We start from the raw sequence: 24221 nt of genomic DNA, 5'->3' as shown, positions 1-24221 counted from the left end.
ATTCTTACTATCACTATAAGGTTCAAATGTCGAGTTGCAGGGTCCTGGGCCATGTACAGTGGAAGTTTTGCACCCCCAAGTGTCACTGAAGTGCTCTGAAACTAAGATGTGTGGCTGCTGTGGGTTGGTGGGAGCCAAGCTTGCCCCAGGTCAGAGTCCCAAATGCTTAGTGTGGCCTCGTGTGTGCATGCAGAATCAGGGACCCTGCCTGCACCACACTGAAACAAAGAACCCACTGGCGTGTGCCAAAAATCAAAGTCCCTTATTGCGTGTCAGGAGTCAGAGGCTCCCTGTGTCCGCGCTGAGAATCAAGTATCAGAGTCTCTGTTGCTTGGTGAGGCCTCACGCCAAGAATCAGGGTCCCTGTGTGCACATGCACCAAGAATTGGAGTTGCTGGCTCTTAGTGTGAATGTACTGGAAATTGGATCTCAGGTGCACATATTGAGAAACAGAGTCTAATTACTGGTGTCCATTGCTGCCTCTTGCATGGAGATTCAGGGTCCCCATTCTGCTTGGGAGACCAGGTTGCACAGTTGAACTGTGTTGGCAGGAGGTCCACTTCTGCCCTGTGGAAAACAGCCTTCTGTGTTCACTTGCCCTGAATCAAAGTTAGGTGGCACTGTCGCCCAGTGAGGGTGTGGGGTCTGGTCACATGGGTGTGCACTGCAGGATACAAACTCCCCGTGTCCATGTACCCAGGCTTGAATTCAGCACTGCTCCCCGTGTGTGGGCACTGAGTCTGGGCGTGGGAAACAAACTCCCCGGGTTTGCACCCTCAGGCTCAACTTCAGCACTGTCTCCCTGTGTGGGCATGGGATCTGGTCACAGAGAGAAAAAAAAAATCTCCCCAAGGTTGCGCACCTAGGCTCAAATTCAGCACAACCTCCCTGCCTTGCCTTGGAGTCTAGTCACGGGAAACAAACTCTCAGGTTCAAATTCAGTGCAGTCTCCCTACTTGGATGGAGGGTCTGGACATGGGAAACAAACTCCCTAGGTTTGTGCCCCCAGGCTCAAATTCAGCGCTGTCTCCCCACAAGGGCACTGGATCTGGTCGCAGAAAACAATCTCCCCAACGTTGCGCACCTAGGCTCAAATTCAGCACAGCCTCCCTACTTGGGCACAGAACCTGGTCACGGGAAACAAATTTCCAGTGTCCGCACAGCAAGGCTCAAATTCAGGTAGGGCTGCCGCTGCTGTGTGTGGGCAGAAAGACTGATTGTGTGGCCGGGGTCTGGCAGATCCTATGCCATTGCCGTGGGGCCGGCGGGGAGGGGGATTGGATTTGTGACTCACAGAAATCTGCGGCCGGGGTGCCTGGAGTCTTGGTGTCCCTGGGTCTGCAGCTGTGTTCTCAGGTCTTTTACCCGAGTTGCTGTAGTGTCTTGGTTTGCTACTGAGACCAGACTGGGTGGTGGCGAGGCTAGGAACCTAGTCTCAATAGGTCTGTTCTTTGAGATGGCATGGTCTCTGTGCCGCCGGTGTCCTCCCTGGAGTGTTTGTGGAGGCAGAGGGGTCTTGCCATCTAAGACTACCCGGAAGGGCAGCCCCTTGGAAGACCTGCAGGATCTAACTGTCCCTATTTCACTCACACACATAGGCACACACGTCTACACACTCCGCTATTGCTCCCTCACTCTCTCTCACACACTTTCTCTCCCTACCTTCTTGCTGGTCACCATCTTAAAACGCCTTTCCCCAATTTCTGATGACCATTTAGGGAGTCATGACGCTACTAATAGGGCAGTGCAGAAGATATTGCTGTTACCTTTCCATTATGGAGTTCTAGCTTAATTCCATTGGGAGCTCTGCTAAGCTTGGCCTGGGAAGGGATGGATTTGCTCAAAAACTAAGGTAGGACCTGACAGTGTTGCAGCTGGAGGTTGTCAGCTAACTGTGGAATAAACCAAATTTTCTTTTCTACTTTTGCCTTTTTATGCTGTAGATTAGATTCCTAGAAGAATACTAACTACTCAAAGTGACTCAAGCAAAAATAAAATCTGAATATACCTATAAAGGAAAGAGGTTAAATTAAAATAAAAACCTACAACCAAAGAAAAGCCCAGTACCAGATGGCTTCACTGTTGAAATCATTAAACATGTAAGGAATTAACAGCAATACATTGCAAACACTTTAAAAAACCCGGTGAGGAGGAAGTACTTTCCTATTCATTTCGTGAGGTCAGGATCCTTCAAAGATATTACAAGAAAAAAACAACACTATGGACCAATATCCTTTATGAATATAGTAATAAAAATCCTTACCAAAATAGTAGCAAATTGAATTGGCAACTTATAAATACAAGTATGTAAGTGTATGTACCATATGTAAGTATAGATATCTGGGATTTATACTATAGTTTACCATATGTAAGTATAGATTTATACTATAGTATGTACCATATGTAAGTATAGATATCTGGGATTTATACTATAGTTTACTTATTGAATTGCATCCCAATATCTGATATGTCCAAGGACCTCAATGTATAATTTGTCAGTTTAGTGTCCCCCACTCCTTGGTGACTTGGTGAAATTGGTGCAATTACACAGCATGGAAGACTCCACAGTCCTCCCCTCTATCATTACACAGCATGGAAGACTCCACAGTCCTCCCCTCTGTTTCTAAGAGTCCCCCTTCCTTTCCCTCAGCCTCTCCTGCCTCCTCATTACTGTGACAGTGTGCACTGTTTCTACTTTAGCCTGTGACTCTGAAAGCCCCAAAGGCACCATTTTTATTGTTTCTTAAAAAAACAAACACTAGTATTTATGCAGAACTATTCATACCATTTCTTTCTTTTTCAGTTTCAGAAACCTTACTGGAGATGCTGCAGAGTATAAGAATTAGCACACAGACTTCCTCTCTCATTTTGATGACTCTCTTCTCTTTGCTCCAAAGGTCATTCCAATATGGGTTCCTTGCTGGGCTCTTCACTAACAACTGTCTTTTCTCCCTCTAATTTTTAAGATGCTATTATTTGTGTATATGAGACCCTGTCCCTTGGTGATAAAAATCACATGTTTTGTTAGACTGTCCAGCTTTGGTTTAAAAAACAATAAATAAAAATGCCTTATTCTCCCACCTCCCCACTTTATATTGAAAGGCAGGAAAAGTCAATTTAACAATTTTTTTAAATTTCTCACATATTTGGAATATTGGATACATTATAGACCAGTGATGGGCAACCTTTTGAGCATGGTGTGTTAAACTTCGCCAAAAAACTGAGCATAACTCGGGTAGTGTGTCACTTTGAGGACAAAACTAACTCCAAGACTCTAGTTGCAAATGTTTCATCCTCAGGAGCAGCAAATGTTTCATCCTCGGCATGCGGCCGCCTCAGCGGCCGCGTGTCATCAGAAATGGCTACGCGTGTCAGCACTGACACGCGTGTCATAGGTTCGCCATCACTGTTATAGACAAATATCAAGTGTGGACCAAAAAACACTCATGTTACCCCCATCAGATTTAAAAGAAGACATATTTGTGCTTATTTCTGGTATCCATTTGTTTTCTTTGACTATTTAAAAGACTCCATTCAAATCTCCTAGCTGTGGGAAAAGGGCTGTTTCTTTTTGAATTTCCTCCAACTGGTTTTTCTAGCTGTTTACCTTCTGCTGCCTGTTATTTCAGTTGTCTGATTGCTTCCCGTTTCTTTTTCATTCTTGATTTTCTTTCTCTGTCCCACAGTCTCATAATGTTGGCTGAGAAAAGCGGTTTTGTGCTGTGCTTCCTGTTTTGCAGCTTTTGGCCTCATGGTTCTTTGTTTTCTAGGTGACTGGGTTTGAGATTGGCTTATACTCTGCCCTTGTGGTTTCACACTCTGGGTGGCTTCTGGTGTGGCTTGAGACCAGACACTTGTTTGTTGCTCAGAGTTTTGGAGTTTTAAAGGTCGTTCCAATATGGGTTCCTTGCTGGGCACTTCACTAAAAACTGCTGGATAAGTGAGGAAGTCCATTAGAAATACTGTGTGAAAATTTCTGCAGGGAAAAGCCACCATAATGAAGAACCTTGTACCTGTTATTAACACACTAGAGGCCCGGAGCACGAGATTCAAGAAGGGGTGTGTGTCCCTCAGCCCAGCCTGCACCCTCTCCAATCTGGGACTCCTTGAGGGTAGTCGGACAACCCTCTCACAATCTAGGACTGCTGGCTCCCAACTGCTCGCCTGCCTGCCTGCCTGATTGCCTCTAACCACTTCTGCCTGCCAGCCTGATCACCCCCTAACCACTCCCATGCCAGCCTGATCAACGCCTAACTGCTCCTCTGTTGGCCCGATTGCACCTAACTGCCCTCCCCTGTCAGCCTGGTCACCCCTAACTGCCCTCCTCTGCTGGCCTGCACACCCCTAATTGGTCTGGATGGCAGCCATAGTGGATTGTGCCTGTCCCCTGGAATCCCTGGGTCCTCCTTCCTACATTCCCAACCACCTCAAGCACCATCCCTTGGGGAGTCTTTGAGCTCCATTCTTACCAAACCAAAAAGCAATAATCAAGATGCACAGTTTCATTGCTCACACTAGACACTTTGCTATTCTTTTCTTTTCATTTATTTTCATCAGTGACCATCTCCTTCATCATCAAGAGTTTTCTTGCAAAAATATATTGACAAGTGGACCAAACCAAAATCAAGATTCCCTATCAGTGCCTCTGCTGGGATCTGTGCAGAACCCTTGGACTACAATGCCCTTAGCAGCCGATGGGACACCATGTCTCAGCGTATGGCGCTGGCATTCCTCTTTGTGTTCCCAGTGGTTTCTGGGCAGGGCTTGTGGGCCTCTTGTTCCAATATGTTCTCAGATATTGCATTTGTTTTTCCCTGTTACATGTCTTGTTAGTGATGGGAAGTTATCAAGGATCTGGGAATCTCTGTCTGAGGAGGCACCGAGTGGAGGATACTGTAGGGAAGAGATCTGGAATTACCCAGCAGTATTGAGTTTGTATATGAAGGTGGAGATGCTGGGACAGAGAAAGTGTGGGTGGACAGGTGAGCCATGCTAACCTAGCTCATTTTACCTGGGTCAGAGAGTGGACTCTCCAGGTTTGCACGGGACTCTTTTCCCCACCTTGTACTACCAATACTTAGTTCACAAAGACCTGTTTGCCTTTTCTTTTGAGATTGAAATAAAAATTTCCAAATCTCCTAATTTTTTTTTTATTTACCCCTGAGTTGAAAAGCATACTCTCACCCTATGAGTGTATCAGCCAGTGAGAAAACTCCCTATGAGTGTATCAGCCAGTGAGAAAACTCCTCTTTGGAAGTACACTTTCCACAGTGCCTCAGAGACTCCTAGAGACTCAAGTCTCTGGTTAAAGTTTTCTTGGACTTATAGAAGACTCTGCATTCACACTGTGAAGGGATCTGAATGGAGACGGAGGGGGAGGTGTTCCTTCCTGGGACAGACGGACAGTTCAGTGTCTTGTCTTCTTGTCACCCCAATGTGTGTGTGCATTTGGGTGCGTGGTTTTTGCAGAAGGGAATGACAGAGCAGTGCCTGTTCAATGGTTATATAAGGCAGATGAATAAACATCTACAAATATTGATTTCTTTTAACACACAACCAAAGCTTTATTCATGCAATTCAAATTGAAATAAATAGGTCTGGACTGAGGCTTTGTGCTGGCTCTGGTCCTTGGTCCCCTGGGGAGACCAGGGATGATACCAGGACTTGGGACAGCAGCCTGAGGTCAGTGGAAAACAGGCAAGAGCAACACTTTTTGGGCTCCTGTAAGAAGAACTCAGGGAAGGCCAGGTCCCATGGGCAAGTTTGGGAGATAGATGGGAGCGGGAAGCATTTTTGTCTTTGGATTGGTAAGTTACTGCCAGTGAGGGACACAAGGAAAACCTGTGGGCCCTGGAGGCATGGACACCAGGGGAGAATGGTTCCAAGTCCTATTTAGATACACTCTGTTACTCAGGACGGACCTCGTCCACGGCCTGGGACCAGTGTCTGGAGAGCAGTACCCAAAGCAGGAACAGGATGCCCAGTAGTGTGGCTGTGCGCAGCTTCCAAGCCTTCACCCACCCACACAGTCGACCCAGCAGCCCTCGCCTTTGTCGCCCCCATTGGCGGCCTGCCAGCCTCTCTGCCACCCGTCTGAGCTGCTCCTCGGGGCTGGAGAAGGCCAGCTCCTGCGCCAGGCGGTACACGTCGTTGGAGTAGGGAGCATGCTTGTGTTCCCGCACCAGGCGCTCCACCAGCTCTAGCAGCTCCTGCACCTGGGCCTCCAGTTCCCCACCCATCGCCCGGTTGTCGAAGGCGCACACACGGCCCCCGCACTCGGCCACCAGAGCCCGCAGTGCACGGTTGTCCGTGTCGCGCACGAACTCCTGCAGCGAGCCGCCTGCCAGGTCCTCCTTGCGCGTGAACAGCACGATGGTGCTCTTCACCACGTTGTCTCCAAACAGGACCTTGAGCGCGCTCACAGCCTCCTGGTCCTGCTCAGTGAAGCGGCCCAGCTGAGTCACCAGGAGCAGCGCATGGGGCCCAGGAGCCGACAGCAAGTAGCAGCGGGCTCGCTCCTGGCACCCCGGGTCTGTCTTGGGGACCAGGGAGCTAAAAAGGTCGGGGGTGTCCATGACTTCCAAGTGCCATCTGTCCCATTTTCGACTCCCCACTTTGCAGGTTTTGGTCACCGAGGTGGCTGCTAGTCTGGAGACGAAGTGCCTGTAGCCCAGGATGCTGTTCCCGGTGGCGCTCTTCCCAGCCCCTGTCTTCCCCACCAGGATGAGCCTCAGCCTGGACTCCTGCAGAGCCTGCGTGGTGTCTCCAGAACCTGGAGGATAAGTCATCTGTGAGCTTCCAAATCTTAAAGCAACGTATCCTGGTTGCCTGGACCCTGGTGCCCTTGGAAGAAGAACAGGGCCTCAACTCTGCTTTTCCAACCAAAGCCTTACTGAACTCAGGAGGATCGTCACCAAGTATCCCTGTCACCCTGGCTACACCATATTCATCTGTAGATGCTCAACATCTGGAGGGCCTTTCTCTAGGGGATCCCCTTCATCATTCCAGACATGACCTCACCTCCATTATCCCTGGTGGTCCACACCCTGCAGAGCTGTCCTTATTTGAGGTTTCAGTGGCCTCTGCCATACTTCTCCCAGATTCCAGCCCAGGGAAGATGGTCAGGAAGGGGCAGTAGCCTGGGGGTGAAGGGCTATCTGGAGTCTCAGACATTCTGGGTTTGACTCACAGTCCCACCATTGGCCAGCTGTGCCATCTTGGAAGGTACTTTAAGTGTTAAACCTTTGTTCAAAAATGGGAATAATAGTACGGAGTTTCTTCTGGGGTATTGAGAGGATTGGATGAGATCACCTCCTTCCTTCTATCTCAGGGCTCTTGCTTTTTCACTCCAGACACCTCAGCGAGCCTTTTGGGGTTTTCTGTTCAGTTGCTTTCATTCCGTTCATTACCCAGAACTCACCCCTGGGGGCAAGTATGCAGTGCACGTATTCTTACCATAGGCACTTTCTTCATCTCTTGCCATCTTCCGTCCTCCCATGCTTACCTGAAAGAGTCCCAAACACAATTTGTTCATTCATTCATTCATTCATTCATTCCTTCCTTAAATAGGTATAACAACCTACATTGTGTCTGGCAAAATCCAAAGACTTAGTGACACAACAGTGACAAAATTGTGGTTCCCGTTTCCCCTGAATGTCAGAATAGAGGGAAGAACTTTGGAAGGGCCTGGGCTGGGTTTGGACTGATACTGTGAGAGGGATTGGTGACCTTGGTTTTGCTTTTTCAGGGATGTCAAATGCAAAGGGTAGAGGGGAGATTGTAACACTCTATGCCAGTGAGTGTTAATTTCCAGTTAATTCTATGTTAGTGACCAAAGCTGTAGATACTATGTCTTTTTAGGAGTTTCAGCAGCCGGGGGAGACTTTGGAAAACCATGAGAACTGGAAAATTTGGCAGAGACAAGGGAAACACTTAGGGTGGTTGGCTTGGGAGAAGAGAAGAGAATTGGAATTTTTGTTTTGGAAATTGGAGGAAAAAAACCTGTGTCTCAGGTGATCTGCAGCCTCTGACTCTGCTCTGGGAAGTCAACTCACTATCCTGTTTCAATGTGTCTAAGTATGTTCAGTGTCCTGGAGAGATTGGGACATCCCCCACACCCAATTCCTGAAATCCTTCCCCCATAGCTGAGGTTTCTCCAAGTAAAGTGGCTCCAGCCAATCAGTCAGTATTTAATACAATCGAACATTCTGCTCACCAAGTCCCTGTGCACAGTGCAGTCTGTCCTCAGTCTGCCTCTCCAGCCTCAGGACAATGAAACCCCTCAACCACATGCTCCCCAGAGCAGAAACCGACCTTTCCCAGCTAGCTGCCTTGTGCTCTTCAGCCTCCCTGACACTTTTTCTGAGTCCTGTCTGTGCTTCTCCTTCCATTTATATTTCCACCTCTTCACCTTGTCCACCTGGTCACCACAGGTGACTGTGTTCTCTCCAGTTGGCATGCACAAGAAGAAGCAAAGGATGAGGAAGGCTGAATACCTTGTCTCTGGCCAAAGGACTTAGATGATGGGCTGGGCTGGTCCTCAATTCAAAGGTGTTCGTGTATCCTCAGGAACTCCCCACACTCCCAAAGACTTAAGTAATGTCCCCCTCCCGCCGCCCCACCGGAAATAAACACAATCCCATGACTGACACCAGAGCAGAAATAGAAAAAGAGCCACAGATACAGTGCAAGGGCCAAATATAGCTAATGCAATGAGTTCTGGCCATAGGAGATGAGAAGGTACAGGGAACTCACAGTATTATAGGATTCCAGGGAAAGAGGAATAGGGAAACTGAGACAGTTAAGTTAAAACAAGGCCAAAGAGTGTGGGCAATTTACATCCAGCTTGTAACAAACAAAACATTATCTTTCCCATCCAAGAATACAAGAGCAAATGGTTAAAAAACCTCCCTAATGAGAGAATGCAGAAAGGGAGAGGGAAAGGGAAAATGGATGAAAGGGCAGTTTTACTCTGTAAGCAGAGAAGTCAGCATTCTCAAGGGTTGGCAAGATAAAGTTGCCAGGTGCTTCTTATGAATTCTGGGAAGGCCACAACAAAGTAAAAACAGGAACCTTGAGAATTAATCTGTACCAAAAGTAGTTAGCAGAGGAATTTAGTCAATAGGTGGGTATATAATACCTCACAACCCCACCCAACTTGCTCTTCAGATTATTTGAGTGTCCTTCTGTGCTTCATAAGCCAGATTTATAGGTTTGCTTTTTCAATAAAGATGCATGCTTTAACAAATTGGCTTTTCAGAATGCAGTCAAGGTCTCTTGCATAAATTTATTCATATGAGGAGACAAGGATCAAGATTGGGAACAGCCCTCTTCCATTGACTCAGGGGGCTGTCCAGTAACACCACTCTGGTGTCTTAGAGAGGTGCCTTTAACAACAGTACTTGTGGGTAAGCCCTTTAGAACTTCCTAAAGAATTTGGAGTGGGATTTAGAAAGTTCCAGAGAGCAAAATCTGGGGTCACAAACACATACTGTTATAGAGGAATGGAAAACACATAGGAACTTATATGTAAAACCTCAAAGGGACCTGGTCTATTCACTTAGTCCAGGGTTTCCTGAACATCCTGTTTTTGAGAATTTCCTTTTTTTTGGTCAGCACCTCCACAACAGCTTACATGATATGGTTGTGGGTGAGCCACATAGTCAGCCAGCCTGAGAAGAGATTCTATCCGTGAATGGTACAATAATATTTAAGACCGAACTGCAACAGGAGAACCCAAATAACTCAAGTTAGTGGCTATCCTAGAACTAAGAGACCGCACCACTGGGTCTCACAAAACATCTGCTACATAAGACCACTCTCAAAATTCAAGGAGTCATAGCAGTTTGATCTAATACATAGAAACAAATACAAAATGGGAAGACAAAGAAACAACTCCCAAATGAAAGAAAAGGAGGCATCACCAGAAGAGGAACTAAATGAAATGGAGGCAAGCAATTTTTCCGATAAGTAATTCAGTGTAATGGTAATAAGGATGCTCAAACAATTCAGTAAGAACTATAAGCAAATTAATATGAATAATAAAGAAATTAATGAGAATATTAAGGGACTTAATGAGAGCTATACCAACATGAAAAGAAAGGTTGAAAGAATAAATAAGAATCAATTGGATTCAGTAACAACATAGCTGAAATAAAGAACACCATGGGAGGATTCAACAATAGACTAGAAAAAGCTGAGGACTAAATCAGTGAATTAGCAGACAAGGTAGAAAAAACACCCATTCAGAGCACCAAATAAAAATTTTTTAAAAAACAGGAGGAGAGTTTAAGGGAGTTTTAGGACAACATGAAACAACAACAACAATAAAATCCACATAATAGGGGTGCCAGAAGGAGAAAAGGCTGAGAAAGCAATAGAAAACCTGTTTGTAGAAATAATGGTAGAAAAATTTTCTGACTTGGGGAAGAAAAAGTCACACAATCCAGGGAGCACAGAGAATCCCAATAAAGATGAATCCCAAAAGACTCCACCAAGACACATCAAAATTAAAATGGCAAAATTAAAGACGAAGAAAGAATCTTAAAGATTTCAAGAGAGCGACAGAAAGTTACCTATAAGGGAACTCCCATTAGACTATCAGCTTATTTCTCAATAGAAACATTTAAGGCCAGTAGGGAGTGTCATGAAGTATACAAAGTAATGAAAAGTAAGGGACTGAATCCAAGACTACTATATCCAGCAAGACTATCATTCAAACTTGAAATTGAAATTAGGAGTTTCACAGATAAAAAAAGGCTAATGGGGTTTATTGTTGCCAAACCAGCAATACAAGAAATGCTAAAGGGACTGTTGTAAAAAGAAGAACTAGAAAGGGAAAAAGGAACTCAGACATAAAGAATAAAAATGTCAACAAACGAGTACCTATCAATAATAACATTAAATGTAAACAGATTAAGTGCTCCAATAAAAAGACACAGAGTTGCTGAATGGAGAAGAAAACAAGATATATATACTAACTACAAGAAACCTACCTCAGAATAAAGGACTCACAGACTGAAAATGAAGGGATGAAAAAAAATTTTCCAGGCCAATGGAAAAAATAAAAAGCTGGAGTAGCAATACTCATATTGGACAAAATAGACTTCAAAGTGAAGGCCATAACAAGAGATAAGGAAGGCCATTTCATAATACTAAAGGGATATATACAACAAGAAGATATAACTCTGATAAACATGTATGCACCCAATATAGGAGCACATAAATATACAATAAAACTTATGGAGGACTTAAAAGGAGAGATCAATAGCAATACAATCATAGTAGGGGACTTTAATACTCCAATCACTTTATAGCTCTTCTAGCAAAAAAACCAATAAAGAAATAATCCTAAATTACACACTAGTTTAGATGGAATTAATTGACTTTTCAGAACATTTCACCAAAGGTATGGAATATACATTCTTCTTAAGTGCACATGGGGCATTTTCAATGATAGATCACATGTTTGGACACAAGCTAAATTTCTACAAATTCAAGAAGATTAAAATCATGCCAAGCATCTTCTCAGATCACAATGTCATAAAATTAGAAATCAGCTACATAAAAACACTAAAAAACATTCAAGCACATGGAGGCTAAATAGTATGCTGTTAAACAATGAATAGGTTACCAAAGAGATCAAAGAAGAAATTAAAAAAAAATAACATCCTGGAAACAAATGAAAATGAACACACAACAACTCCAAATCTATGAGACTCAGCAAAAGCAGTCCTGAGAGGGAAGTTCATAGCACTACAGGCATACCTCAAAAAATAAGAAAACTTCTAAGAAGTTATCTAACCCAACAACTTAAATAATTAGAAAGAGAACAAAGAAAACACCAGAGTAAGTAGAAGGTAGAAAATAATAAAAATCAGAGCAGAAATAAATGACATAGAGACAAAACAATCAAACAAACAAATAAAAAAAACCACAAACAGTACAAAGATCAATAAAACCAAGAGCTAGTTATTTTGGAAGAATTAACAAGATTGATAAATTTCTAGCCAGACTCACCAGGAAACAAAAAGAGAGGACTCAAACAAAATCAGAAATGAAAGAGGCAAAGAAACAACTGATGCCACAGAAATACAAAAGCTCATAAAAAAAAGTACTATGAATGACTAGGTAACCTGGATGAAATGGACATATTCTTTAAAAAGACAATATTCCAAAAATCAATCAGAAAGAATCAGAAAACCTGAATAGTGTGATAACTACTAATGAAATTGAATCAGTAAAAATAAAAAATACCTTCCAGCAAACAAAAGCTCTGGTCCAGACTGGGCTTCACAGGGGAGTTTTACCAAACATTCAAAGAAGAAATAACACCTATCCTCCTCAAATTATTCCAAAAAATTCAAGAGACAGGAACACTTTCAAGCTCTTTCTATGAGACAGTATTATCTTAATTACAAAACCAAATAAAGACACTACAAAGAAAGAGAATTACAGGCCAATATCCCTGATGAACAAAGATGCTAAAATCCTCAACTAAATATTAGCAAATTAGATCCAGCAATACATTAAAAGGATCGTATACCATGACCAAGTGGGATTTATTCCAGGGATGTAAGGCTAATGCAGTATTCACAAATCAATAAATGTGATATCTCACATAAACAGATTACAAGACAAAAATCACGTGATCATATCAATTGATGCAGAAAAGGCATTTGACAAATTTCAACACTTTTTTTGATCAAAACTGTCAGCAAGTGGGAATAGAGGGATCATACCTCAACATAAAAAGCAACAACAAATATTACAAAGCAGCAGCCACCATCATAGTCAATGGGCAAAACATAACACCATTCCCTCTATCCAGCAAGGCTATCATTCAAAATTGAAATTGAAATTATTTGTCATCTGCAAATAATGACAGTTTGACTATAGCTAAGACTTCCAGTATTATGTTGAACAAGAGTAGCAAAAGTGGGCATCCCTATCTTGAATAAGAACTAGTCTTAGCTATAGTGATCAGACAAGAAGAACAGGTAAAAAGCATCCAAATTGAAAAGGAGAACGTCAAACTGTCATTATTTGCAGATGACATGATATTGTACATAGAAAACCCTAAAGTCTCCATCAACATACTACTAGATTTAATAAATGAATTTGGCAACATAACGAGCATACAAAATTAACTCAGAAATCAATGCCATTTTTATACACCAATGAGAAACTCTCAGAAAAATAAACTAAAAAAAAAAAAACAATCCTTTTTACTCTTACAAGAAAAAAATTAAGATACTTAGAAATGAATTTAACCAAGGTGGTAAAAGACCTGTACTCAGAAAACTATAGGACATTGAAAAAAGAGGTAGAGGAAGATATAAACAAGTGGAAGAATATACCATGATCATGTATTGGTAGAATCAACATAATTAAAATGTCCATAGTACTCAAAGCAATTTATAGGTTCAATGTAATCCCTATTAAAATGCCAATGACATATTTTACAGATCTAGAACAAACACTCATAGAATTTATATGGAACCAAAAAATACCCTGAATAGCACAGCCATCTTGAGAAAGAAGAACAAAGTTGGAGGAGTCACAATACCAGATATCAAGTTATACTACAAAGCCACTGTGCTCACGACAGCCTGGATCTGGCACAAGAACAGACATATAGACCAATGAAACAGAACAGAGACTCCAGAAATTGACCCAAGCCACTATGCTCAGTTAATATTTGAAAAAGGAGGCAAGAGCATACAATAGAGTAAAGATAGTCTCTTCAATAAATGGTGTTGGGAAAAGTGGACAGATACATGCAAAAAATGAAACTAGACCACCAATTTACACCATACACAAGAATAAACTCAAAATGGATAAAAGACTTAAATGTAAGAGGTGAAACCATAAAAACCTTAGAAGAAACCATAGGCAGCAAAATCTCAGTCATCTCTCATAGCAACCTGTTTACCAATACATCTTCTAGGACAATAGAAACTAAGGAGAAAATAAACAAATGGGACTATGTCAAAATAAAAAGCTTCTGCACAGAAAAAGAAGCCATCAACAAAATCACAAGAGAGCCCAAGGGGAACAGATTTGTCAATAATACATTCGATAAGGGGTTAATCTCCAAAACATAAAAGGATCTCATACAACTTAACAAAAAGGAAGACAAAGAATCCAATTAAAAAATGGGCAAATAGATAGATCTACAAAGTGGACCTACAGATGGCCAAGAGATGTAAAAAAAATGCTCAAAGTCACTGATCATCCAAGAGAAGCAAATCAAAATGCCAATGAGCTATCACCTCACACCTGTCAGAATGGTTATCATAAACAAATGATAAGTGTTGGCAAGGATGTGGAGAAAAGGGAACCCTTGTACACTGCTAGTGGGAATGCAGATTGGTACATCCACTGTGGCAAATAGTATGGAGATTCCTCAAAAAAAAAATTAAAAATGGAACTACCATTTGACCCAGTGATCTTACTTCTAGGAATATATCTCAAGAAATCAGAAACACTAATTAGAAAGACTATATGCACCCCTATGTTCATAGCAGTTTGATTTACAATAGCTAAGATATGGAAATAGCCCAACTGCCTATCAGAAGATGAATGGATAAAAAAAACCTGTGGTACATTTACACAATAGATTACTACGCAGTTATAAAAAAGAAAGAACTCTTACCTGTTGCAACAGCATAGATGGTCCTGGAAAGTATTATACTAAGCGAAATAACCAGTCAGAGAAAGATAAGTATCATTTGATCTCACTCATATGTGGAATCTAATGAACAAAATATTTTCAGATACATAGAAAGGTGGAACAGACTGTTGGACCTCAGAGGGAAGGTGGGGGAGGGAGGGTGGGTGAGAGGAGATCAACCAAACCACTTGTATGCATGGACACAGACAATAGGGTGGTGAATGCCTGGGGTGGAGGGAAGGGATGGACTAGAAGAGATCATTGGGGGAGTAAAGGGGACATATGTAATACTTTTAACAATAAAGATAAAATAAAAAGAAAGAAATCTCTTTGCTTTGCCAGATATGCAGGTGAGGAGTGTTCTAAAGCCTGTTTGGCCCCTGGAGGAGAGTGAGCAGACTCCTTTCTTCCTTGTTAGGGAAGTACATTAGGAGAGGGCTTAATCTGAGCAAGAAGTTGGGCATCCAGGCTGGAGGAGATGCTTGCCACTGCTTCTGAAGCTGCTGTGTGTGAAACTCAGGCATCCTTACACACCTGGGAGTATGAAGTTAGTCTTTCTAGATCCCACTCTCCTTCCTAGTACCTAGTAGAACGGAGGTGCTCTCTCAGCTAGCTTCTTGCAGGCACTGAATTCTTCCTGGTCCTCACAGCTCCTACTTTGCTGCTGGCTCCCTTTCCCTGCTGGTACTCACCTTTCCTGCAGAATCAGTGACAGGCTCTGAGGCTGGCCCAGAAGGCCCTGACCTACTGCTGTCCTCTGGTTGTGAGTGCAGCAGGCTCTTCCTCCCAGCACATGGGGAAGTGTCCAGACTCTCAGAACTCAGAGGCAGGAAGTCAGGGGGGGAGGTAGGGGGAGGGGAGGGAGAAAGGATGACAACTTAAAGAGACAGGAACATTCACCACTGAGGCAGTGGGATGGGCAGTTTCCACTGGGAAACACAGCTTTGGACTTCAGTGATGTTCTCAGAAGGTCCCTGTGACACCAGCACTTGTCCCCTCAGGGGCTATAACCTCAGAGAAGAGCATTGAGGCCTGTTTTCACTTCTCGCCTTGATCACGAATCTTAACTGCTTTTACCTTTTAGGTCCTTTCCTATAACATGGCCTCTTGAGAGCCTCCTTCCTGGGACAGTGCCACCAAGGTGGTCCTGGTGCCAGGAATCACCTACAAATCCTCCTGGTTCTCAAAGGAAATGAAGGCGTTTTCACTATTAAAAATGGGAGAATAGAAAGAGGATGAAAACTCTTCTTCAGGGCTTACTCTAGCCATCTCTGTAGGCCTCTCCCACCAGAGGGTCACGAGAAAGGTGAGGAAAAATGTTAGTCACTATATGGAGGGTTGAGGCTACGATAGGATTATGCTGTTAAGGGGCCTGACCTGGTTAGGTCATTATTAAGGATGTGACCATGCCTAGCTCACTCATACTCTCTGGAGTTGACTTTGCCTATATATAGTGAGGAGTTACACCTAATGTGAAGCTAATGGGCTGGGGTCTGATTTTCACTGATTTTTGCAAGCTCCTTATCTCTAGTGAAGAATTCAACTCTCACTGAGCTCCACCTGATTTTTCACCATCGGCTTTATTGAGATATAATTGACATGTAATATTGTGTTGATTTGATTCATTTATATATTTGCAAAAATTATCACTGTCATCGTGTTTGCTAACACTTGCATCATGTCCCATAATAACTATTTCTCTCTGTCCTGAGAATGTTATAGGTACCTCTAACTGACATAAGAGATGTGTTACTGGACAGCCCCCTGAGTCAGTGAATTTATATGAGAGATCCTTTTTTAAAAAAATATATCTTATTGATTTTTTACAGAGAGGAAGAGAGAGGGATAGAGAGAAACATCTATGAGAGAGAAACATCGATCAGCTGCCTCTTGCAGACCCCCTACTGGAGATGTGCCCGCAAGCAAGGCACATGCCCTTGACCGGAATCGAACCTGGGACCTTTCAGTCCGAAGGCCGACGCTCTATCCACTGAGCCAAACTGGTTTCGGCTATATGAGAGATCTTGACTACATTGTGAAAATCCAATTTATTAAAGCAATTAAAGCATGCACCTTTATTAAAGAAGCAAAGCAAGCAAACCTATACATCTGGTTTATGAAGCACAGAAGGACTCTCAAATAATTTGAAGAGCAAGTTGGGTGGAGGTCTGAGGCATTAATATACCCTCCTGTGTATAGGTCTCAAAATTCCTCTGCTGAATATTTTGGTACAGATTAATTGTCAAGGTCCTTTAAAATTTTTTGTTGTTGTGGCCTTCCCAAAATTCAGGAGAAGCACTTGGCAACTTTATCTTGCCAAGCCTTTGAGACTGCTGGCTTCTTTGCTTAGGGAGTAAAATGGCCCTTTTCCCCTTTCCCTTTTCCCAGTCCCTTTCTACATTCTCTCATTGGGGAGGTTTTTAAACCATTTTCTGTGTCCTTGGCTGGGGAAGATAATGGTTTGTTAGTTACAAGGTGGATGTAAATTGCCCACACTGTTTGGCCTTGTTTTAACTTTCCTTTATCAGTTTCCTATTCCTCCTGCCCTGGAATCCTGTAACATATTCCCCCCCTCAGAGACTTCCATACCTAGAATCTTTCTGGGTTGATGAAGGAGGAAAGTCATCTTCCTTAACTACTTTATGCTGTTAAGGGTGTTGACCCTGCCTCATTAGGATATGGAAGCCTCTTCCTGTCTGATCTCAAGAAGACACGGGAATGGCATTTGAGACTGGAACAGAGAGGCTGTTTGTCGATTTTTCTAAAGTAGGGATGGAAAAAAAAAATAAAGTAGGGATGGGCTGGAATTCTTGAAGCAACAGTATCTTGACATGGAGTTGCTGTTTCCTAGAAGTTACAAATTTGACAAGAAGGTTTGTGGACAATTATATTAGTGCCCAGCCATTATTTTACTTATCTGCAACAGGTTTTTGTTTCATGAAGAAGAGCTTGAGGCCCTAGCTGATTTGGCTTAGTGCAGTGGTCAGCAAACTGCGGCTCTCGAGCCACATGCGGCTCTTTGTACCCTTGAGTGTGGCTCTTAGGCCAGCTTAGGAGTACCCTAATTAAGTTAATAACAATATACCTACCTATATAGTTTAAGTTTAAAAAATTTGGCTCTCAAAATAAATTTCAATCATTTGAAATTCATTCAAGACCAATGTTGATATTTGGCTCTGTTGATTATGCCGACCACTGGCTTAGTGGATAGAGTGTCAGAATGTTGATAAAAGAATCCTGGCTTCGATTCTGGTCAAGGGCTTATCATACCTTGGTTGCAGGCTCCTCCCTGGCCCGGCCCTCGTTGGGGCATGTGCAGGAGGCAACCAGTCGACGTCTTTCTCTCACATCCACGTTTCCCTCTGTCTTTCCCTCTCTTCCACTGTCCATAAAAATCAATAGCAAAATATCTTCCATTGAGGATTAACCCCTCCCCCCCCCCAAAAAAAAAGAGCAACTTGAGGTCCTTGATGGGTTCACAAGAAAGGTCCCAGGTTGAGGTTCCTGTGGGAACTTATAAGAAACAGATTTAGTTTGAGAGAAGAAACCCTGTAACTTTTCTTTTAGGTGTAGTTTTTATTTTCATGAGACCTATGGGTAACATAGACACCTAGTACTTTGAGGTTTTTGTCATAGCTTAGCTAGAGTCCTTTTCCCCTATCTATATGAGTCTAGTGGTTTCTTTCCTTTTGTCCTTATTTGTTTTATTTGACATACCTAATTAGGGTTCTGATTTAGGATTGTATCTCCCCCTGGTCTGTATATGTGATGTTGACTATGATGACCAGTTATTTTATTAGCATAAGCCCTTATATCTTCTATTATGTGTTATTTTTCATCTATAGTGTAGCCGTGGAAGAGAACAATTTGTAAATTTCTCTGTTAAGTTGTAAGTCAATGTTAAGTGACTAAAACCATGTGTGAATTTGCTAGAGTTCTCAGAAAACCAACCAAGTTTTTCTTTGTAAAAGGCCATTGTAGAGTGGCTTTGTGTAGTAGGTGTCCTTATTATAAGTAGTCCCACTTATTTACTTTTGCTTTTGGTGTCAAATTCAAACAATCACTGCCAAGACCAATGTAAAAAAGCTTACCCCCTTTATGTTTTCTTCTAGTAATTTTATGGTTTTGGGCCATATGTTCAAATCTTAATCCATTTGGAGTTGATTTTTGTGTATGGTGTCAGATTGGAGTCCAATGTCATTATTTTGCACATGGCTATTTAATTTTGTTATAAATTAATTGACCGTTTATTTCTGGGGTCTCTGTTGTTTTTTTTCCTATTGATCTATGTGTCTGTTTTTATGGCAATGCCACACTATTTTGATTAGTACAGGTTTGTAATATAGTTTGAAATTAGGATGGGTGATGTCTCCATCTTTGTTATTCTTTCTTAAGTTATTCAGGAACTTTTGTGTCCCTATAGAAATTTTAGGATTTTTTTTTCAATTCTGTGAAAAAATGCCATTGGAATTTTTTTTTTCCAATCCTCATCTGAGGATATTTTTCCCCATTCATTTTTAGAGAGAGTGGAAGGAAGGGGGAGGGACACAGAGAGAAACATCAATGTGAGAGAGACATCAATTTGTTGCCTCCTGAACACCCCCCAACTGAGGCAGGGAATTAAACCTGCAACTGAGGTATGTGACCTTGACTGGAATCGAACCTGCAACCTTTCAGCCCATGGGATGACACTCTAACCACTGGGAAAACCAACTAGGGTGCCATTGTAATTTTGGTAGGAATTGTGTTGAATCTGTAGATCACTTTGAGTAGTATGAAAATTTGAAAAATATTAATTCTCCCAGTCCATAAGGACAAAATTTCTTCCCATTTATTTGTTTCTTCTTCAAGTTCTTTCATCATTATTTTATATTTTTCAATATATAAGTCTTTCAACTCCTTGGTTAAATTTACTCCTAGGTGTTTTATTTATTCTTTATGATGTTACTAGAGGCCTGGTGTATGAATTCATGCACGGATGGGGTCCCTCGGCGTGGCCTGCGGGGATTGGGCTGAAATTGGCAGTCCAATGCCACCTGCCATTCCTGCCTGCCACTCCTGCTCATCATGGCCCTGCTGCGCCTGCTGCAGGCTCACGCCCAGTCAGTCCTGATCTGGAGAGGCTAGCGCTGCTGCAGTGGTGTTTGCCAGCTGTGTTCCCCAGCCATGAGCCTGACATCTGGCGCCTGTCCTGAAGGGAGTGAAAGGGGGGCCAGGATGTCATCGGCCCTCCAGGCAGGCGGTGGGATGCTCTTGCCAGCCTGGGATCCAGATCCATCCTGGTGATGTTTGTGCCAGTTGTCAGGAGCCACCTGGCAGCTGCTTTTATATTGTTTCTTCCTTGCGGAGCGTCTAGGGAGGGGACACAGACATGGTGCCAAGGCCGACTTCCAGGAGGCTGGCAGTGCTGTTGGGATCATGCTGGCAGTGCCTGTCCATCAGTGCCTGACCTGTTCTCTGGAGATTGAACCTGCAGGACTACTGAGTGGCTGCTGTGGACTGGTGGGCCACCTGGACGGGTTGGTCAGCTGAGCAGCACTCTCTCTGTGGGAGCGCACTGACCATCAGGGGGCAGCTTCTGTGTTGAGTGTCTGCCCCCTGGTGGTTAGTGTGCATCATAGTGACCGCTCGACTGGTCATTCAGTCATTTGGTCACTTAGGCTTTTATATGTATCCTATATAATAAAGAGGCAATATGACCAAAACCAGTTTGGCTCAGTGGATAGAGCGACAGCCTGTGGACTGAAAGATCCCAGGTTCGATTCCGGTCAAGGGTATGTACCTTGGTTGCGGGCACATTCCCAGTAGGGGTTGTGCAGGAGGCAGCTGATCAATGTTTCTCTCTCATTGATATTTCTAGCTCTCTATCCCTCCCCCTTCCTCTCTGTAAAGAATCAATAAAATATATATATATATTTAAAAAGAAGTAATATGCAAATTGACTGCCACACCCTTGCACAAGATGGCTGCTCCTGTGTGGTCACAAGATGGCTGGCAGAGGAGGGAAATTGTGGGCAATTAAACCAGCAGGGGAGGGCAGTTGTGGGTGACCAGGCCTTCAGGGGAGGACAGTTGAGGGTGATCAGGCCTGTAGGGGAGAGAAGTTAGGGGCAATCAGGCTGGCAGGGGAGTAGTTAGGCATTGATCAGGCTGGCAGGGGATTGGTTAAGGGGTGATCAGGCTGGCAGGTGGTTAGGGGCTATTAGGTAGGCAGGCAGGTGAGCAGTTGGGAGCCAACTGTCCCGGATTGTGAGAGGGATCCCAGATTGGAAAGGGTGAAGGCTGGGCTGAGGGAAAAACCACCCCCCCTTTGCATGAATTTTGTGCACTGTGCTTCTAGTAGATTATAAATAGGATTATTTTCTTAATTTCTTTTTCTGATAAATCACTATTAGTGTATGAAAAGCAATTGATTTTTTAATATTTTCATATTGATTTTATGTTCTTCAAATTTACTGAATTTACTTTTCATTTCTCAGTTTCTTTTTTTTTCTGGAGGGGGTGGCAGAGTCTTTAAGATTTTCTGTAAATAAGATCATGCCATTTGCAAATAAAGACAATTTTACTTTTTCTTTTCTGATTTGGATGCCTTTTATTTGTTTTTCATGCCCAGTTGCTCTGGCTAGGACTACCAGTACTACATTGGATAAGAGTGGTCATCTTTATATTTTTTCTTTCCTCTAAGTATGATGTTTGCTGTAGGCTTGTCATATATGGCCTTTATTATGATGTTAGTTGTGGGCTTGTCAGATATGAGCTTTATTATGTTGATGTAACATTCCATTCTACCCAGGTTGTTCAGAGTTTTTATCATGAAAGCATTTGTCAAATGCTTTTTCTTTGTTTATCTTTTATATTGCTAATTGGTGTATCACATGTACTGACTTATGGATGTGGACCCATTCTCATTTTTGAACAATCTTTTCTTGCCTAATTACCCTAGTTAGAACTTCCTTTACAAAGTTGAAATGAAGTGACAAGAGCAGATATCTTATTTCTGATCTTAGCAAGAAAGCTTTCAGTCTGTCATCATTAAGTATGCCACTAGTTGTGGAATTTTCATAAATTCCTTTTAGCAGGTTGTAGAAGTTTCTTTCTCTTCTTAGTTCACAGAACATTTTTTTTTATTATGAAAGGGTGTTCAATTTTGTCAAGTGCATTTTCTAAATCCAGTGAGATTATCAGGTATTTTTCTTATTTAATCTAGTGATATGGTTTATTACACTGATTTCTGAATGTTAAACCAATATTGCATTCCTGAGATAAGTTCCACTTGGTCATGATATGAACTCCTTTTAATATATTGCTGGATTCTTTTGCTAGTATTTTGTTGAGGATTTCTGCATCCATATTCATATGATATACTGATATGTAGTTTTCTTTTTCTGGTTTGGTATCAGGACAATACTGGTATCATAGAATAAGTTGGAAAGTATTCTTCCTCTTCTATTTTTTGGAAGAGTGTGAAGAATTGATATTCTTCTTAATAAATGTTTGGTAGAATTCACCAATGAAGCCATATGGGCCCGAGTGTTACTTTGTAGATAATATTTTTTTATTAGTAATTTAATATCTTTATGCATTATAGGTCTATTTAGATGTTCTCTTTTTTCTTGAGTCAATTTTGGTAGTTTATGAATCTTTACATTTTATCTATGCTATCTAATTTGGAAAACACTAGATTGTTTATAATCCTACCTAATAAAAGAGTAATATGCAAATTGACCCTAACTCCGCTACACCCACAAGCCACGCCCACAAGCCACGTCCACCAGCCAATCAGAGTGAGTATGCAAATTAACCCAACCAAGATGGCTACAGCCACAGAGAAACTAGGAGGGAGGCTTGGGTTTCCCTGGTAACAAAGGAAGCCAAGCTTTCCGCGTGCCGTTGCAGGCCTAAGCCTCCACTCAAGGCTACAAAGTTTCAATTATAGAAGGTAAACAAATTCAAAAAGAAATGGCTACAGCCACTGAGCTGGAAGGAGCGGGAGGCTTGGATTTCCCCCCGCAATTGAGGAAGCAAAGCTTCTGCAGCCCTGGCTCGCCTAGGCCTCCACTCTAGGCTACAAAGTTTCAATTATAGAAGAACATAAACCCCAAAAGAAATGGGTGCTGGCCATGGAGCGAGCAGGTGGCTTGGCTCCGCTCCAGGCTACAAAGTTTTAATTGTAGAAGGTAAATAAATTCCAAATACCAGGGCCTCTACTTGGGTCGCCAGGGGGCATGGACGGCCTGCAAACCACCACAGGCCCTTCACCCAGGCTGCCCCATGCCCCAAGGGAACCCCACCCTGATCCGTGACACCCTTCAGAGCAAACCAGCTGGCCCCCACCCTTGTACCAGGCTTCTATCCTATCTAATAAAAGAGTATTATGAAGATTGACCATCACTCCAACACACAATATAGCTGCCCCCATGTGGTCAAAGATCCTGCCCCCATGTGGACACAAGATGGCCACCACAAGATGGCCAGCAGGGGAAGGCAGTTAAGGGTGACCAGGCCGGTAGAGGAGGGAAGTTGGGGGTGACCGGGCCTGCAGGGAAGGGCAGTTGGGTGGGACCCAGGCCTGCAAGGGAGAGCAGTTGGGGGGACCAGGCCTGCAGGGGAGGGTAGTTAGGGGTGACCAGGCCTAAAGAGGAGGGCAGTTAGGGGCAAACACGCTGGCAGGGGAGCAGTTAGGCATCAATCAGGCTGGCAGTGGAGTGGTTAGTGGGTGATCAGGCTGGCAGGCAGAAGCAGTTATGGGTAATCAGGAAGGCAGGCAGGTGAGCAGTTGGGAGCCAGCAGTCCTGGATTGTGAGTCGGACATCCCTCGAGGGGACCCAGATTGGAGAGGGTGCAGGCTGGCCTGAGGGACACCCCTCACCCCCAACCCCCATGCACAAATTTCGTGCACCGGGCCTCTAGTATTTCCATATAGTTGTTTTTTCCCCATAAACTCATTAATAATGTTCCCTCAATTCATTCCTGATTTTAGTAATTCTCTATATGATTTTGGTCAGACTTGTTAATTATTTGTCAATTTGTTGATATTTTCTAAGTACCAAGCTTTATTATTTCTTTATTTTGGTTTTCTATATTATTTTTATATTCTCTAGTTCATTTATTTCCACTGAACTCTTTATTATATTCTTCTTATGATTCCTTTAAGTTTCTTTTGCTGCCTTAATCTCCACCTTAATTTGAAATTTTAGGTTATTGGTTTGAGATCTTTCTTCTTTGTTTAATATAGCAAAATATATTTCCAGATTAAATTTTTCCTGTAAAAAATGGGTGCTTTAGCTGCACCCATAACTTTTGCTATGTTGTTTTTCATTTCTATTCATCTCAAAGTGTTGATAATTTTCCTTTTGATATATTCTTTGATTTATCAGTGTATTTTCAGCTATTGATTGCTAACTTTACTTCATTTTGCTTGGTGAACATACGATGTTAAACTTATTGCGGCTTATTTTATGGCCTCATACATGGTCTATTTAGGAGAATGTTCCTTGTGGATTTGCAGAAAATGTGTATTCTGATGTTAGGTGGAGTGTTCTAATGT

The 24221-nt window shown here is 42.7% G+C and overlaps 1 protein-coding gene across 3 annotated transcripts; it reads right to left on the bottom strand.

Annotated features, from left to right (window-relative positions):
- Window positions 1-5555: 5555 nt before the first annotated feature.
- On the bottom strand, window positions 5556-15456 carry GIMAP1 (GTPase, IMAP family member 1). Of its 3 annotated transcripts, none has more exons than XM_008158780.3 (3): window positions 15367-15456; window positions 7456-7504; window positions 5556-6772 (listed from the first exon to the last, which is right to left on the bottom strand). In XM_008158780.3, exons 2-3 carry the CDS (start codon window positions 7496-7498, stop codon window positions 5907-5909), a joined length of 909 nt encoding a protein of 302 aa, XP_008157002.1. In that variant the 5' UTR covers window positions 7499-7504; window positions 15367-15456; the 3' UTR covers window positions 5556-5906. The 3 variants fall into 3 exon arrangements, with proteins under 3 accessions (XP_008157002.1, XP_054582102.1, XP_054582101.1); XM_054726127.1 differs by lacking the exon at window positions 15367-15456 and adding an exon at window positions 8496-8551; XM_054726126.1 differs by lacking the exon at window positions 15367-15456 and adding an exon at window positions 8216-8286.
- Window positions 15457-24221: the final 8765 nt, after the last annotated feature.

The sequence above is a fragment of the Eptesicus fuscus genome, chromosome 14 (genome assembly GCF_027574615.1).
Source record: "Eptesicus fuscus isolate TK198812 chromosome 14, DD_ASM_mEF_20220401, whole genome shotgun sequence".
In the NCBI taxonomy this organism is placed as follows: Eukaryota; Metazoa; Chordata; class Mammalia; order Chiroptera; family Vespertilionidae; genus Eptesicus; species Eptesicus fuscus.
This window is presented reverse-complemented; position numbering and strand designations above follow the sequence as displayed.

Excerpts from the sequence above, each read along its gene's own strand:
- GIMAP1 (XM_008158780.3), bottom strand. The coding sequence starts at position 7,498 with ATGGGAGGACGGAAGATGGCAAGAGATGAAGAAAGTGCCTATG. Across the intron at positions 6,773-7,455 it reads AGATGAAGAAAGTGCCTATG|GTTCTGGAGACACCACGCAG; the intron begins GTAAGAATACGT and ends CTTATCCTCCAG.